The sequence below is a fragment of the Setaria viridis genome, chromosome 2 (genome assembly GCF_005286985.2).
Source record: "Setaria viridis chromosome 2, Setaria_viridis_v4.0, whole genome shotgun sequence".
In the NCBI taxonomy this organism is placed as follows: domain Eukaryota; kingdom Viridiplantae; phylum Streptophyta; class Magnoliopsida; order Poales; family Poaceae; genus Setaria; species Setaria viridis.
In genome coordinates this window covers 45001803-45014387 of record NC_048264.2, presented here as the reverse complement: position 1 = coordinate 45014387, position 12585 = coordinate 45001803, and the positions used below count along the sequence as shown (strand labels likewise).

General features: G+C 40.2%; 2 protein-coding genes across 2 annotated transcripts; both read right to left on the bottom strand.

The window, feature by feature from the left end:
- Nucleotides 1-244: 244 nt before the first annotated feature.
- On the bottom strand, nt 245-9222 carry LOC117844831 (uncharacterized). The gene is made up of 20 exons (XM_034725625.2): nt 9004-9222; nt 8827-8896; nt 8220-8262; nt 7799-7876; nt 7594-7678; nt 7422-7504; nt 7216-7273; nt 6460-6570; nt 6095-6152; nt 5826-5922; nt 5314-5349; nt 4921-5057; nt 3967-4037; nt 3839-3892; nt 3553-3695; nt 3290-3439; nt 2345-2575; nt 2154-2213; nt 1291-1515; nt 245-842 (listed from the first exon to the last, which is right to left on the bottom strand). Exons 1-20 carry the CDS (start codon nt 9122-9124, stop codon nt 702-704), a joined length of 2052 nt encoding a protein of 683 aa, XP_034581516.1. The 5' UTR covers nt 9125-9222; the 3' UTR covers nt 245-701.
- Nucleotides 9223-10638: 1416 nt separating this feature from the next.
- Nucleotides 10639-12473, bottom strand: LOC117844836 (RNA-binding protein CP29B, chloroplastic). The gene is made up of 4 exons (XM_034725630.2): nt 12058-12473; nt 11590-11691; nt 10968-11276; nt 10639-10874 (listed from the first exon to the last, which is right to left on the bottom strand). The coding sequence occupies exons 1-4, from the start codon at nt 12379-12381 to the stop codon at nt 10812-10814; spliced, it is 798 nt and encodes a 265-aa protein (XP_034581521.1). The 5' UTR covers nt 12382-12473; the 3' UTR covers nt 10639-10811.
- Between the last annotated feature and the right edge of the window lie 112 nt (nt 12474-12585).

Sequence of the window (12585 nt, the reverse complement as noted above, 5' to 3'; positions counted from 1 at the left end):
AAAATTCTTATACCCACTTTAAAATTAGCTTGTCCTAAACATTGTATGTTAAACTAATTACTTTATCCTAAACATCATATATTCAGAAAAAGGAAGTATTTCTTAGGATCCCAAACTGAAGGCACAAAAAAAAATATGCAGTGTTTGGTTTGCACCAAACCAGCCCTCACAAAATTTAAGCGGATTGGCAACAAATGCTAGGGTACATCATAAAAGAGAACGCTGAACGCAGTAAGAAGAGGCATGCAAACAAATGCCGAAATTCTTTATATTAGCTAATTTTTGGTTTGCACAAAAAGGAAATCAAATCGGCATGTGCGTTGTTTGGGGATGCATCATTTACACAATCCAGAGACAAGGTATGTTCCTGTCATACTGAACATAATACTACGGTTTACTCCGTACTGAGATCATTGGTTAACATACTACGCGTGCGACCAATACCAGCCTCGTCAGTTTACAAGCAGGTGTATAGACACAAGTCACAACAAAAATGTGTCGATCAGGAAGATGGCAACACGAGTACTTCAGTGATCCAACTGTTTTCACCGTATTGGTTATACTCTGCCGGCACTAGCCTAAACTAGGGCTACTGCTAGCGCAGACCTGTACAGAGTTTGGTAAAGTTCGACACATTCTTGAAGTAGGTCAAGTCTGAATTATCAAGTCATTACTCATTAGAGTTTTCAGTTTTCAAGTCATTAGTCTGAATCAGAGTCTGACATCTCCCACTGACGTGCATCTTTTGGCTCAACGTCTGCGATAGATTCAGAAGGCTGACCAAAGAGGGACGTGCTAAGCTTCGGACGAGGCCTCTTGGTCCTGTCTTTCGGAGCTTTTTCCTGTGAACCGCACGATATAGTATCAGAGTTCTGAAAACTGACATTGATGAATCCAACATAAACATGCTTTCTGAACTGCAAAGAACAGTATGTTCTGATTTGCTAGAAAACATAGTACTGTAGGTTTTGTAGGTTTTATGAATGCAAAAAAACATCAGATCAAACACCATCAGAGTGACACTTTTTTGTGGAAACTAATGAAAGGTGAATCATGTGGCAAGTGTAATGATTAGATGGTATGAGAAGCAAAATAGCATTTGCAATTTATAAAATTTGCACATGCATAGGCGCATAGCACACACACAAAACTAATGCGCATCATAATCTACGTGTAACTGACTGATCAACGATTACTAAAACTGTGCATGGGAAAACTCCAAAGTTGTTTGAATCAGGAAAACACTGAAAGAGAATGCTCATTTAACTTGCTAATCAAGCATGCACTTACCTGTCGAGTGCTCTGAGCTGGTTTGTTGTTCCTCAGCCATATTATTCCCAAAGAAACACATCCGCACATAAGCAAAGTTGAACCAATCCTTGGGTCAGTTAGGTAATCTTGGAAATGGAAACCAAAGTTCTCTTTTAGACTTTTCCCTGCTGAACGGATACTTTTGGTACTTCTTAGCCATTCCTTGCTTGTTTCCTCGGGCACAAGATCTGGCACCTTTGAAGTCTACAGACAAAAGGGCAATGGAAGAATTAACAAAGAGGGGATTTGGTATACTCTTTGGGCAATGTAAGCTTTGAAAACATTATTTTAAGAGTTTAGTGAGAGCATTTTCCACAACAGCAGTCAGTGTTTAGACCACAAAAACGAAAACCTCTACATGCTATAGAGTTTGTTCAAATCAAGTCATGGTGAAATTTTACTGGTAGTGCCAATAACTAATATAGAATAATCTAGGTGCTTGGGTAGATAAAAGGGGTGGTCATAATACAACAATGATTAGAGGCAAGTTTCATCGACCAAATAATGCTGACTGCCGTTAAAAACAGGAGGTACATTGCATAAAGACTGGATCAAGCACGGACAAGTCAAGCAACTGAGCGAGGCAACTTTTGGTATTCTTTTTCTTAAAAGATGTGTTGTTCATATTTTTAATTTCTTGAGCATTCTTTAACTGAAAAGGCAATCTGACTCAAAATCATTGACGGAATGGACAATCCTGAAGTCTACATGTCTAGCTAACCTTGCACACAAATGTCTTTTTTTCCTTGTAAAACAATCAATTCAACAAGGCAAAAGTTGAGTGCAAGGACTGGAAGATTTCAAGTTACAAAATTTAGTGTTGCAACCTGCAAGAGACTTACAAAATAAGGAATTTCTCGAGTATCACCATCTTTGATAATCTGAGAGATCCACCTGTTTATCTGCAGTATTAGTTAAGAGGTAAGGAATCAGAAATGCATCTGATCTTTTAGTGTTGAGATACCTAACTTGATCTAATTATCAAGGGGCACATAGATAAGGCACTAGAATGTAGAAATCATTAAATTCACACCTCTTGAATTTCATCTGGACCCTTGTGCCTTGCCACTAGCTGGGAGGCATAAGTATGCTGTCCCTGAAGAGCCTCCATAAGATTGTTCCTTTTTTCAGCTTTCAGCGCCTCATATGTTGCATTTCTTTGGAATCGAACAATGAAAACTTCAGGTTTCTCATTGTCATCTCCAAAGCCTCTAGGACCACAGGCTCCACTATAATCAGTGGCAAGGTAAAAGGCACAAATTTGCTGCAAAAATGTACACGTATACTGTTATATAAGATTCTACATTTACAAATAAGATGAGGAATCAAAGAACACACTCCTTTTTTAGAAGATGCAGTTATTTATTTGATAGCTAACAATGATGCCCCCACCCCCAAAAAAATTGCTGAAACCAGGATCTGATGTATTTCCATTACTCAGGTTTCAGTGACATACATGTGAATTAAGGACAACCTTAAACATAACTGGAGTATTTCATTTGGTGGGGGATGCATCTTCCAGGATCATTATCCACTACACAGTTGAAACTTGAAAGTGATAGAATAGACAAAAGAACAGACCAATCTTGCACGTTGTGTTTTTTTACAGAATCAATGAAGCATGCAATACTCCTGATCCACAGAACCATTATGACTTGGCGGATCTTTTTGAATCAATCAATCAAATCTACTATAGTTCTGTCAACAATTTTCTAGCATTCTGGCCTCTAAGGTAGAACTTGTGATCCTCAGATCACATGCGGGATAACTATCCCAGAAAAATGAGGCCGCATGGCACGCTTGAAGAGGAGGGACTTTTGGAGAAAGATGAGACTATGGACTGGTCCGAACAAATCAATCTAGGTCTTCCAACCAACAAGAGAGAACCTCCAAACTAGATATGATCATATCCTGAAGATGACTAGATAAGATATGGAAATAAGAGATAAATAGTAAAGTTTGAAATTCTAAAATGTACCTTCTGTACTTCTCCATCTAACCAAACAAAGGTCAACCTTTCATCTTTAAGGGCAGTTGCAGCACTTGATATCTCCACTGAATCATCCACATTCCCAGAAGTACTTCCGTCAACAGCACCTATCAGTTGGTCTTGGGCCATACGCAAAATCTAGTTTCAAATTGCAAATCAATACACTTAGCAAACTAGCATTGCAAATAAACCAGATTATTCAAATAATAAATCACACCAACTTGCCCATTGCAATTAACTTTGAAACTTACTTGTCTCTTTTTACTTAATTCTACACCAGGACGACCAGCGACAATTACACAATACCAAATTGTTGCATCATTGCCAGCACGTGAATGGCCTCTAGCATCACAGCCCAGTTCCAAAGATGTGTCACTTCTTAGCTGTCGCAGTTCTAAACAAGAACAATAAAGGAGTGAGTGCAATTATTAAGGGGGAAAACATGTTTCTTTCAGGTAAAGAAACAACATCCTCTTAGATACTATGCAAAGCTTGACAATTCAGTAAATAATTGGTTCACAAACTGTTTAACAATACCATGGTGCTTGTGCTCCTCCATCATCTCTGTGAACTCTGACTTGCTAAAAGTTCCTGAATTAGAGGTCAGCAATCAGCATAAACTCTGCATTGCAAAAATCAAAGAGCTTAAGGGGGGAGAAACTTGCCATGGTGTACAACAGGCTTTGTGCCTGGTCCTTTCAAGAAAACTAGTGCAGGAGCTGACTCCACCCCTAACCTGATCCGGAATAGACAAGAAAATTTTAATGACAAGATCGTGTGACCAATTTACCATATGTACTAACAGATGGAACCATGTTAAGATTTTGCTTCATTAAAATGCTATGCTCAATTGCTCAATGCTCACTGATTTCAAAATCACAACTTTTGGATGCTAAGTAGCTACTATCCGCAATATCCGCACTCGATGTTCAGACTGTAACCCTAATTATATGATTAGGAGTTTCTCTACACCCAGCAACTGGGAAACTTTAAAGTTAAGGTATATAAACATAGCCAAAATAGCACTTTGGGGGCAAAAGGATCAGAAAATAGATCATCAACTAAGCTGAGTGAGACTTTATTGGACTATAAGGCTGTATGTGCTATCGTATGTTAAAGTATATATACACATATAAAAAGACATGCGCAATAGGACTAAAATCAATGATGATGATGATAATAGTAGTAGTATATAATACTACTCATCAAAACAATAAAAGCAGCAAGATGCGAAGGATATAGAAAAAATGGGTTGGTTTTGATTCAAACAAAGAGTACTTGGGTAATTCTAATCCAATAAATCAAAATATAATATCATGTCATCTGAGAAAATTGATTATTAGCTACTAGTAGCTAAGCACGAAATAATTACTGGAATTATGAAGTGAAAGAATACAAATGTCCACATGCAGATTCTGCGGAATTTATTTCTGCAACCAATTAGGCCTAAAACACTAGCGCTCAATTGTTTAAGTAAATTGTATCAGCTGATGGTATTTTTCATATTTACTCATTCTAAACATGTATTCAATATTAAACTGTTAGCTAGCTACTGTTGTTAATATATTATATATAAAGGCATGATTTAGATAACAAAAAATTGGACACCATGCACGTACGAGTTCCACCAAATCTGGGACTCATCTTCTCTCCATAGGACAAATGCAAATGATACATAGCTCGAATACTCTTGGGCAGCTTGGCGAAGGAACGGCGCAGCACGCTCTCCAGTACTTGAGAAAAAGATAGCTTTGACCTACATAATGCATGCAAAAGATGGCATGAGCAATTGTGACTGGCCAAAAGGTAAAGGTGCTGCAGGTTAATTGCATTTCTCAATGTTTATTCCTTTTAAGTTCCAACAGATTCATCATGAAAGATAACTGTCTTCACTTAGAACAGAGTATGTGCACTCCAGGTTATATTATAGAAAAGAATGTAAAGTAGTTTCAAAAAAAGAAAAGAACGTAAGTAATTCCATAAGACAAGAGATACAGGAAAAGCTAGTCTACCTTATGATTGCCGCTCTTCCCAATGAATTGTGGCCCCTGAAAATAAAAACAGCTCAGCATCAGAACCATAATTTCTCTCAGGTAAAGTCTATCAAAACTAACTATAATTGCCGAATAATAACAATGAACAAGGCAGCAATCTGCAAAACAACAAGAACAACACATACAGGAGTGGTGTTGATTGGTTATACTTTTATAGTTACATCAGCCATATGTTAGGATTGTGCAAATAAAATCGAGTCATGATGTCATAAGATAAGTGTCCCAAATAAATGAGCAAGAAACCTAGTCTAAAGTAAGAAATGGTGAATTCTTAGCTAATGAAACTAGAATCTGTACAGATGCAGATTCATACTCATCATTCAGTAGTGTCATATTGATCTTACTTACTAACTCAAATAATAGATTATTCACCAACAGGCCCTCAATTTGCTTTGAATTTTGAATCTTTAGGAGAACCACATAAATATAGAATAAAGTAAACCAGAAATACAACTAATCATAAGTCTCACCAATGTCTCCTTTGAATAGTACAAGATCCGAGGCAATCCTATAACTGATGTTGCAACCCAATCAACAACAGAATCCACAAAGAGCCCACCTGGGTACCTAGGCACAGGAAACAAGGTTAGTTAGGCCCCGCATACCAAATATGCCATGTCCTTAGCACATATGGGAAAGGGCACAGCATAAATCTCATCATGAAAATGCTGATAACAGGAAAAGAAGAGTCACAAACTTAATATAATTGTGTAACTGACAGTCTGGCCAAAATAGTCACCTCATGTAACAGGATGGACTTCTGCAGTTAGCTGGGTACGCAACAATTGCTGGTACACCTACACATATAGAACGAGCATGGAGTGAATGAATTAGAACAAAAAAAAAAGCATACCTTTTTCTCCCAAAAAAAATAAAGGATAGAATCCCTCCCATATTAAAAATTAGCAATTCACTTGAATTACTTCCCTCACGAACCTAATTTGACCTACTCAGCTGGACAAAATCCATGTAACAAACTAATAATGTTTAAAATAGAAACTCAATATGTTGAAGTGGTAAGTGATGCCACCTGCAAACCTAAATTAACTTAAAGTTCATATCATTATGAATAACAGGGCATGTTGCATACTTGCATCAACATACCATTACGGAAAAATGGCTGTTTGGAGAACCCTTTTTCAGTGAAATGACCAGCCAGCTGTGAATCACCAACTTCTACCATAGCAATTTTGGCGATACCATCCAATCGAGTGCCTAGACCATGGAACCAAATATTGTCAGGGGGGAATGATAAAGGAGAATTTTTTTGGGAATTTTAAATTAATGATGTTTGTCGGTAATTATGTTGGCAACACCAAATTATTTCTGAAGGAACGGAAAATACGGTCAACTCAACTGCCAAAAGATCCACAAAAGTATCCTCACAAAATATGGCTAAAATTCAAAGTTTGCTCCCTCAAAGAATATTCTCAATCTTAAATAGCAAATCCAAAATAGAATGGTTGAAAGTGGCAAAAGTTTGTACCATCCAAGTACTTCAGTAGACAAATTTGATTATATCAGAATATGAAACTTTTCTCTATATATGGCATACCACTTGGCAGTGCATTAAAATAATGAATATGTGTTTTCTATATCTCACACAGCAATACCTCAATTCAAATTTTATTCATCCTTCAATAGTATTAAAAGCTAAGTTGATGCAACTTTGTTCATTGACAGTAAATACTTTCATGTAAGACTGTCAGAGGGAAGCGACAGACAAAATAGCAGCCAAGCCCAAATATTTCATCCTTCAATAGGTTGCCTTTTCCATTAAGTGTCCAAATGTGTTGGCCCTTTTTTCCCAAAAGAAGGCAACAAATAAAATAGAAGCCAAGTCAGAATGAAGAAAGATACCAATTTGCTTCCAGTACTCAATAAATTGAGCACACCGAGGACTACCTTTTGAGTATACCTAGAAATTAGAGCAAGAATCAGCAGGCAGTCTAGTGATTCTTTCCAGCAGAAGATACTAAGACTTGTGCATAAGTAATGTAAATGTAATATCCAAAACTTTACTTAAAGAGATAGCTAAAGGAAACAACTAAGGCCTTTTAACTAACCATTATTATTAGCGGGTATTCTTCAGCAATAGCAGCATTGAATGACTCATGTGTGAGTACATTGAAGGCATCATCAGTCAAACCTAAGGAACGGAAATAGTTTTATGTCAAACACAACAAAAGCAAGGAAATATATAAGTACATTAACAAGTGATTGATAAGCTGAACTTACTAACTACAGAGTCTTTTAACAACGGGAGATCTATTTTCAGAAAGTGCTCCTTTTGATATTGTTCTTTGACTCTCTCAAGGACATCCTACCAGATGAAAGGAAAAAGTCAGGTTAGACTAGTAAGGAAAACAGGAGTAATCAAAGTGAAGAAACTTTCAAGCGATAGACATGCACATAAACATAGAGAGGGAGGGCGAGGGATCACCATATGCTCATCCAGTCCAAAAAGATCATAATCCCTCTTTAAAATTGGATTTGTCAACAGCTCATATGCATAACGGATCTGTACAAACCATCAAAGAATTGTGAACTTCCATATTACTTCAATAACAGGCCAACATCAAACATTTGGAAAAAGGAAAGAGCGCTGAACGGTTCCAGTTTGTAATCTCAATGGTTCTTAAAGCTGAATGACAGAAGGTGTGCCATTCAAAAGCGTATAGTATGCAATATCATATATAGAGACATGAATGGAGAATCTGATATGGGAGGTGCTTCCATACAACATGGAAAGTTGTCTCCATGCATAGGATGTAGAGGCATTACTTACAAAATGGTCACTAAATTCTATGCAAACATTACCAACTACAAAGTCTAGTAGACTGAGCTCTGGATTTTGTTCTCACCTTTATAATATCAACAGTTGGTTGGTGATTCGTTTCAGATAGCCTGAGTTCACATCGACAAAGGATTCACTCAGTTTCCATGAAAGAAGATATCCAAAAGAAGAAAAGCAAATGCTACAGAGAAAAGGCTAAGAAGCATATTTCTAGCTCAAACAACTTTCCTTCCAGGTTTGGAAATGCCTACCCGTCCCCCATCGGAGTCAGTGAGTCACATTCCACCTGAACCTATCTCTTTGCAGCTACAGATAAGCAACAGACAAGCATTCATCCACAGTATATTACTAATTTTCCCTCAAACAAACAGTATCTAACTAGCACTGGATTGGAAAAACGAATAATATTTCTGCACTAGCTCAAAGCTGGGGATCCAGGCAGGCATTGATCATGTCCAGACAAACTCATCCATATAGGCAAAGCAAATTAGATTCCAATAACATAAACAAGTACAGAGACACCACCAAACTGGTAAACTCCAAATAGATTACCCCCATTACGACTTCCAGTAGTCGAGAATTGCACTTTCCACTACGAAATCCGCGGAACAAACCACACTGCCGAATTAATTAAATCAGACAGCAATCAGCTAAGTCAGATCAATCACACTCACCATTCCTTGGACAGCCGCTCGTAGGCCTCGACCACCCGCTCCACTGGCGCAAACCTCTCGATTCCCAGCGCTGCAAATTACAGAGCCCAGTTAGCCCGTAAAATATCTCAGAACGCGGCCGCACCGGGCGTCGAATCATGGGGAGCGAGGTGGGAACGGGGACGAGAGGGCTCTCACCGTCGTAGTGGGAGGGCGGGAAGTGGCCGGGCAGGACGATGAGCTGGAAGAGGAAACCAGCAGTGAAGAGGAGGATCGGCAGCCAGTAGCGGCGCACCTCCGCCGGAATCTCCATCGCCATCGACGGAGACGGACGGCGCGACGCGGGCGGAAAAGGCGAAGGTATCTGGGGGTTTGCGTGGGGACGAGGGGGTTAGCTTTGGTTAAGCTTTTTAGGAGGCGCTTAATTTGAAGATTTTTCTTTATCGCCGTGTGCTTTTGTTAAGATTTTCATACGTCCAAACGATCCTACGGATCGGTGTGCTTTGAACGGTCGAGATTAGGCTGGGGAGCCAAGGCGAGCAGACGCGGCATCGCAGCGATATTGACTGATTTTTGTTCTTTTGAACGGTCGATGATATTTGCGGATTTCGCGTGAGTTTCAGTGCAATGGCGTATGGTTATTGTTATTGTATTCTGCTATTCGCATCTTTTTAACAAACTTGTCTCCAATGTTTTGGCTGAAACTTGTTGATTTATTTTATTTTATTTTATTTGCAGAAAGCTGCAACATTTTACATGGAAACGTGAAACAATGCACAAATACTTGCCATGTTTGATGGCCCACAAATACATCGCATACGAGGCCGTAGGGGTGCAATGTCGACGGCCAAAACTATGTCGTCCTTAAGAGCACAAGTGGTTAGCCCACTTCATTGTGCGCCACAGGCAAGATCGTGCTGGCGTCTGGGGTGTGCCGAACGCCAATCTGTGTTCACATTCGCGTGATTCTAAAAGCAGAAAGGGTTTGGCCCTACCTATAAAGAGTAGGCTTTTTTTTAGTTTTAGGTATTTGGTATTTCGGCCTTTTGTATCGTGACCGTGTGTGCTTTAAATTTGAATGTAGGGATGATATTGGCATGGATGAAATTTCTTGCAAGTTGCAATAGCAAGCAGCGGCTGAATTTTTTTTTTTTTGAAAACTATACAGCGGGGGAGACCCCCTGTGTATGGCTGAAATTTCGTGCAGTACCTCGTCAGGGAAATAAATTGTGAGAGACTGCGAGGACCTGAACGTTCAGACAGCAACCGTACAGCCTGGGCTCGACAACTCACGTTCGCTTCAGCTTGTAAGCCGGCTGAAAAACTGAAATGGCTAATTTGTTGTGAGAGAAAAATACTGTTTGGTGGCTGATAAGCCGGATGAATAAGCTGAAGCGAATACTATGAATAAGCTGAAGCGAATACTGTGGGAACATCTTGTGCTTGCAATTTTGAACAGCTCAAGAATGAGCAGGTTAAAAGAGCAAATGGACCCTCAATGTTAGAGGCAGTTTATCAATTTATTCCTTTCGAGCTTGAACATTACACTACACGCACTAAGCTTTTTCTCTGGCATTATGGCTGTCAAAAAAAAGTGTGCTAACTGAAGATAACTTCCTAAAGAGAATATGGAAGGGAGATCTGAGTTGCTAAACATGGTTCAGCTGAAACATAAAAACTAAGTTTACTTTCCAGATGGATCATGCATGATACATGCCATCACAAACATTCTGAAAAAATGTCAGATCGTAACTCACATCTGTTCTTGACTGCTGCTATGTATCGCATGTGGGCACAACTCTCTCAAGATTTCTACTTTCTTTGAAAGCGCAATTAGCATAAGAGCGTGTGTTCATTGCAGGCCGGGAAAATCTCCCGGTATACAACAATTTCACTCCCAACCTTTCATTATCGCATCTTCTTTTTACTCATAATAAGGAGGCAAGAATAGAAGCTAGAAACTAACACTTGGCAAAACACACTATTAACCTCTAAATTGACATAATTCAAAATTGACGCCTTGGCTTTGATTCCGCAACTGTGACTCGGATCTGCCTGCCATCCAAGTCCTGCATTACAAACAACACTCAGTTAGCACATTTTCTAATTGAAATGACAATGCAGAAGATACACAAAAAAAACCAACAGGATGTAGAACTTACGATGCCATCAAGGTTTGATATGGCATTGTTGACCTCCTCAGCAGAGCCATAGGTGACAAAACCAAATCCTCTTGACCTGCCGCTCTCCCTGTCATAGATGACCTTAGCATCAAGCACCTGCCCTTGCTCACTGAACAGGTTCTCAAGCGTTGAGTTGTCGACACCCCATGAAAGGTTCCCTACGTAGACCTTGTTTCCTGAATCCACAAAGTTTCCACCACCACCACCACCCCTTGGTGCTCTTGGTGCAGAGTCATCCCTAGGCGGTGGTGGCCCAGAGTTCACCCTTAGTGGTCTGCCTTGAAATGTCTGTTTGAGAGGCAAGGCTAATTAGTCAGGAGCTCAATCTGCTACAACGCACTATGCACTCAAGAGAAGTAATTCAGTTCCAAAAGCTATGATGAAGTTGTTCCTAAAGTTTTCGGTTATGCTTCGATTCACATTTCAACCTTTTATAGAAATGCAAGCTTCAGTGCAAAACCTGCATCTGATCTTAAAATGGCTAGACAACTTTGTCTGTTTAGTGTTGTTATATCTTTTTATTTTTCCTTCAACTGGATAGTTAATCTTCTCCAGAAGCATACCAAGAGAAAGGTAGCTTAAACCATGGAAGTATACTCACATAACCGTTGAATTGCTCAACAGCGGCTCCAGCTTCTTCAGCTGAAGACATTGTCACAAATCCAAATCCACGGCTTCGTCCAGTCATTCTATCATATACAACCTGCAAAGCAGTTATGAACTCTTAGAAACTTAGAATAGTGAAGGGGAAATAGTGAAACGCAGAAGGTTCACTCGATGCATACAGCTCTGTTGGACTTCACAATTTGAATATTGTTTCGATTTCTGGTCATAATTTACCACAAGTACATAACCATATCGGTGTTTCAAATAGTGTAACAATATGTAACTTTACTCAATTACTCCTGACTAAATTCGGTCAAGTTGTCCAGTACTCCAGTTCCATTCCAGGTGACCATACGACAGTGAGCCAGACTTTTTTAAAAAATAATATATTTCCTATTTTAGCAAAATGACAATTTCTGACACTAATTACATAGACGGGGCGGCACAATTAACTCGTATATACCTCGACCATCTCGACGGAGCCGGCCTGCTCGAAGAGCCCGGCGAGCTGCGCGCTGTCGACGCTGAAGGGCAGGTTCCCGACGAACAGCTTCAGGTCCTCGGAGAACTCCTCGGCTCCCTCCTCCTCCTGCTCCGCGCCCTCGGTCTCGTACTCGGACGACACCGCGACGGCCACGGGCTCAAACACCCGCCTCCCCGGCGCCGAAACAGCGCGCAGCGGCAGCCTGAAGGGGAGGAAGGCGGAGGCCACGGTCGCAGCGGGCTTCGGGGAGGATAGGGCGAGGAAGCGGGGCGAGAGGGAGGTGGAGAAGAGTGCGGCGGCCATGACGCTCGGGATGGGGATGAGGATTTGGATGGAGATAAGGTTCCGGGGATTGGAGAGCTGGAGGTGAAGGTCGATGGCACGGGGGGAGTGGGAGAGTGAGGAGGGTTTATATACTGCACGGGAAGATGGGGGAACGGCTTGCGCCTAGCTGTTCGGATATTTGTCAGTCTGAGATATTTTTGTGGCGCTGGGAAGAGGATTAGG

What these genes read in the sequence shown, in the direction of transcription:
- LOC117844831 (XM_034725625.2), bottom strand. Translation starts at nt 9,124, where the DNA reads ATGGCGATGGAGATTCCGGCGGAGGTGCGCCGCTACTGGCTGCCGATC. An exon ending in CCCGCCCTCCCACTACGACG is followed by an intron (nt 8,897 to 9,003) that starts GTGAGAGCCCTC and finishes TGTAATTTGCAG; the next exon opens with CGCTGGGAATCGAGAGGTTT. An exon ending in AATACCCGCTAATAATAATG is followed by an intron (nt 7,274 to 7,421) that starts GTTAGTTAAAAG and finishes TCTAATTTCTAG; the next exon opens with GTATACTCAAAAGGTAGTCC.
- LOC117844836 (XM_034725630.2), bottom strand. Translation starts at nt 12,381, where the DNA reads ATGGCCGCCGCACTCTTCTCCACCTCCCTCTCGCCCCGCTTCCTCGCC. An exon ending in GCTCCGTCGAGATGGTCGAG is followed by an intron (nt 11,692 to 12,057) that starts GTATATACGAGT and finishes ACTGCTTTGCAG; the next exon opens with GTTGTATATGATAGAATGAC. An exon ending in TATCAAACCTTGATGGCATC is followed by an intron (nt 10,875 to 10,967) that starts GTAAGTTCTACA and finishes TTTGTAATGCAG; the next exon opens with GACTTGGATGGCAGGCAGAT.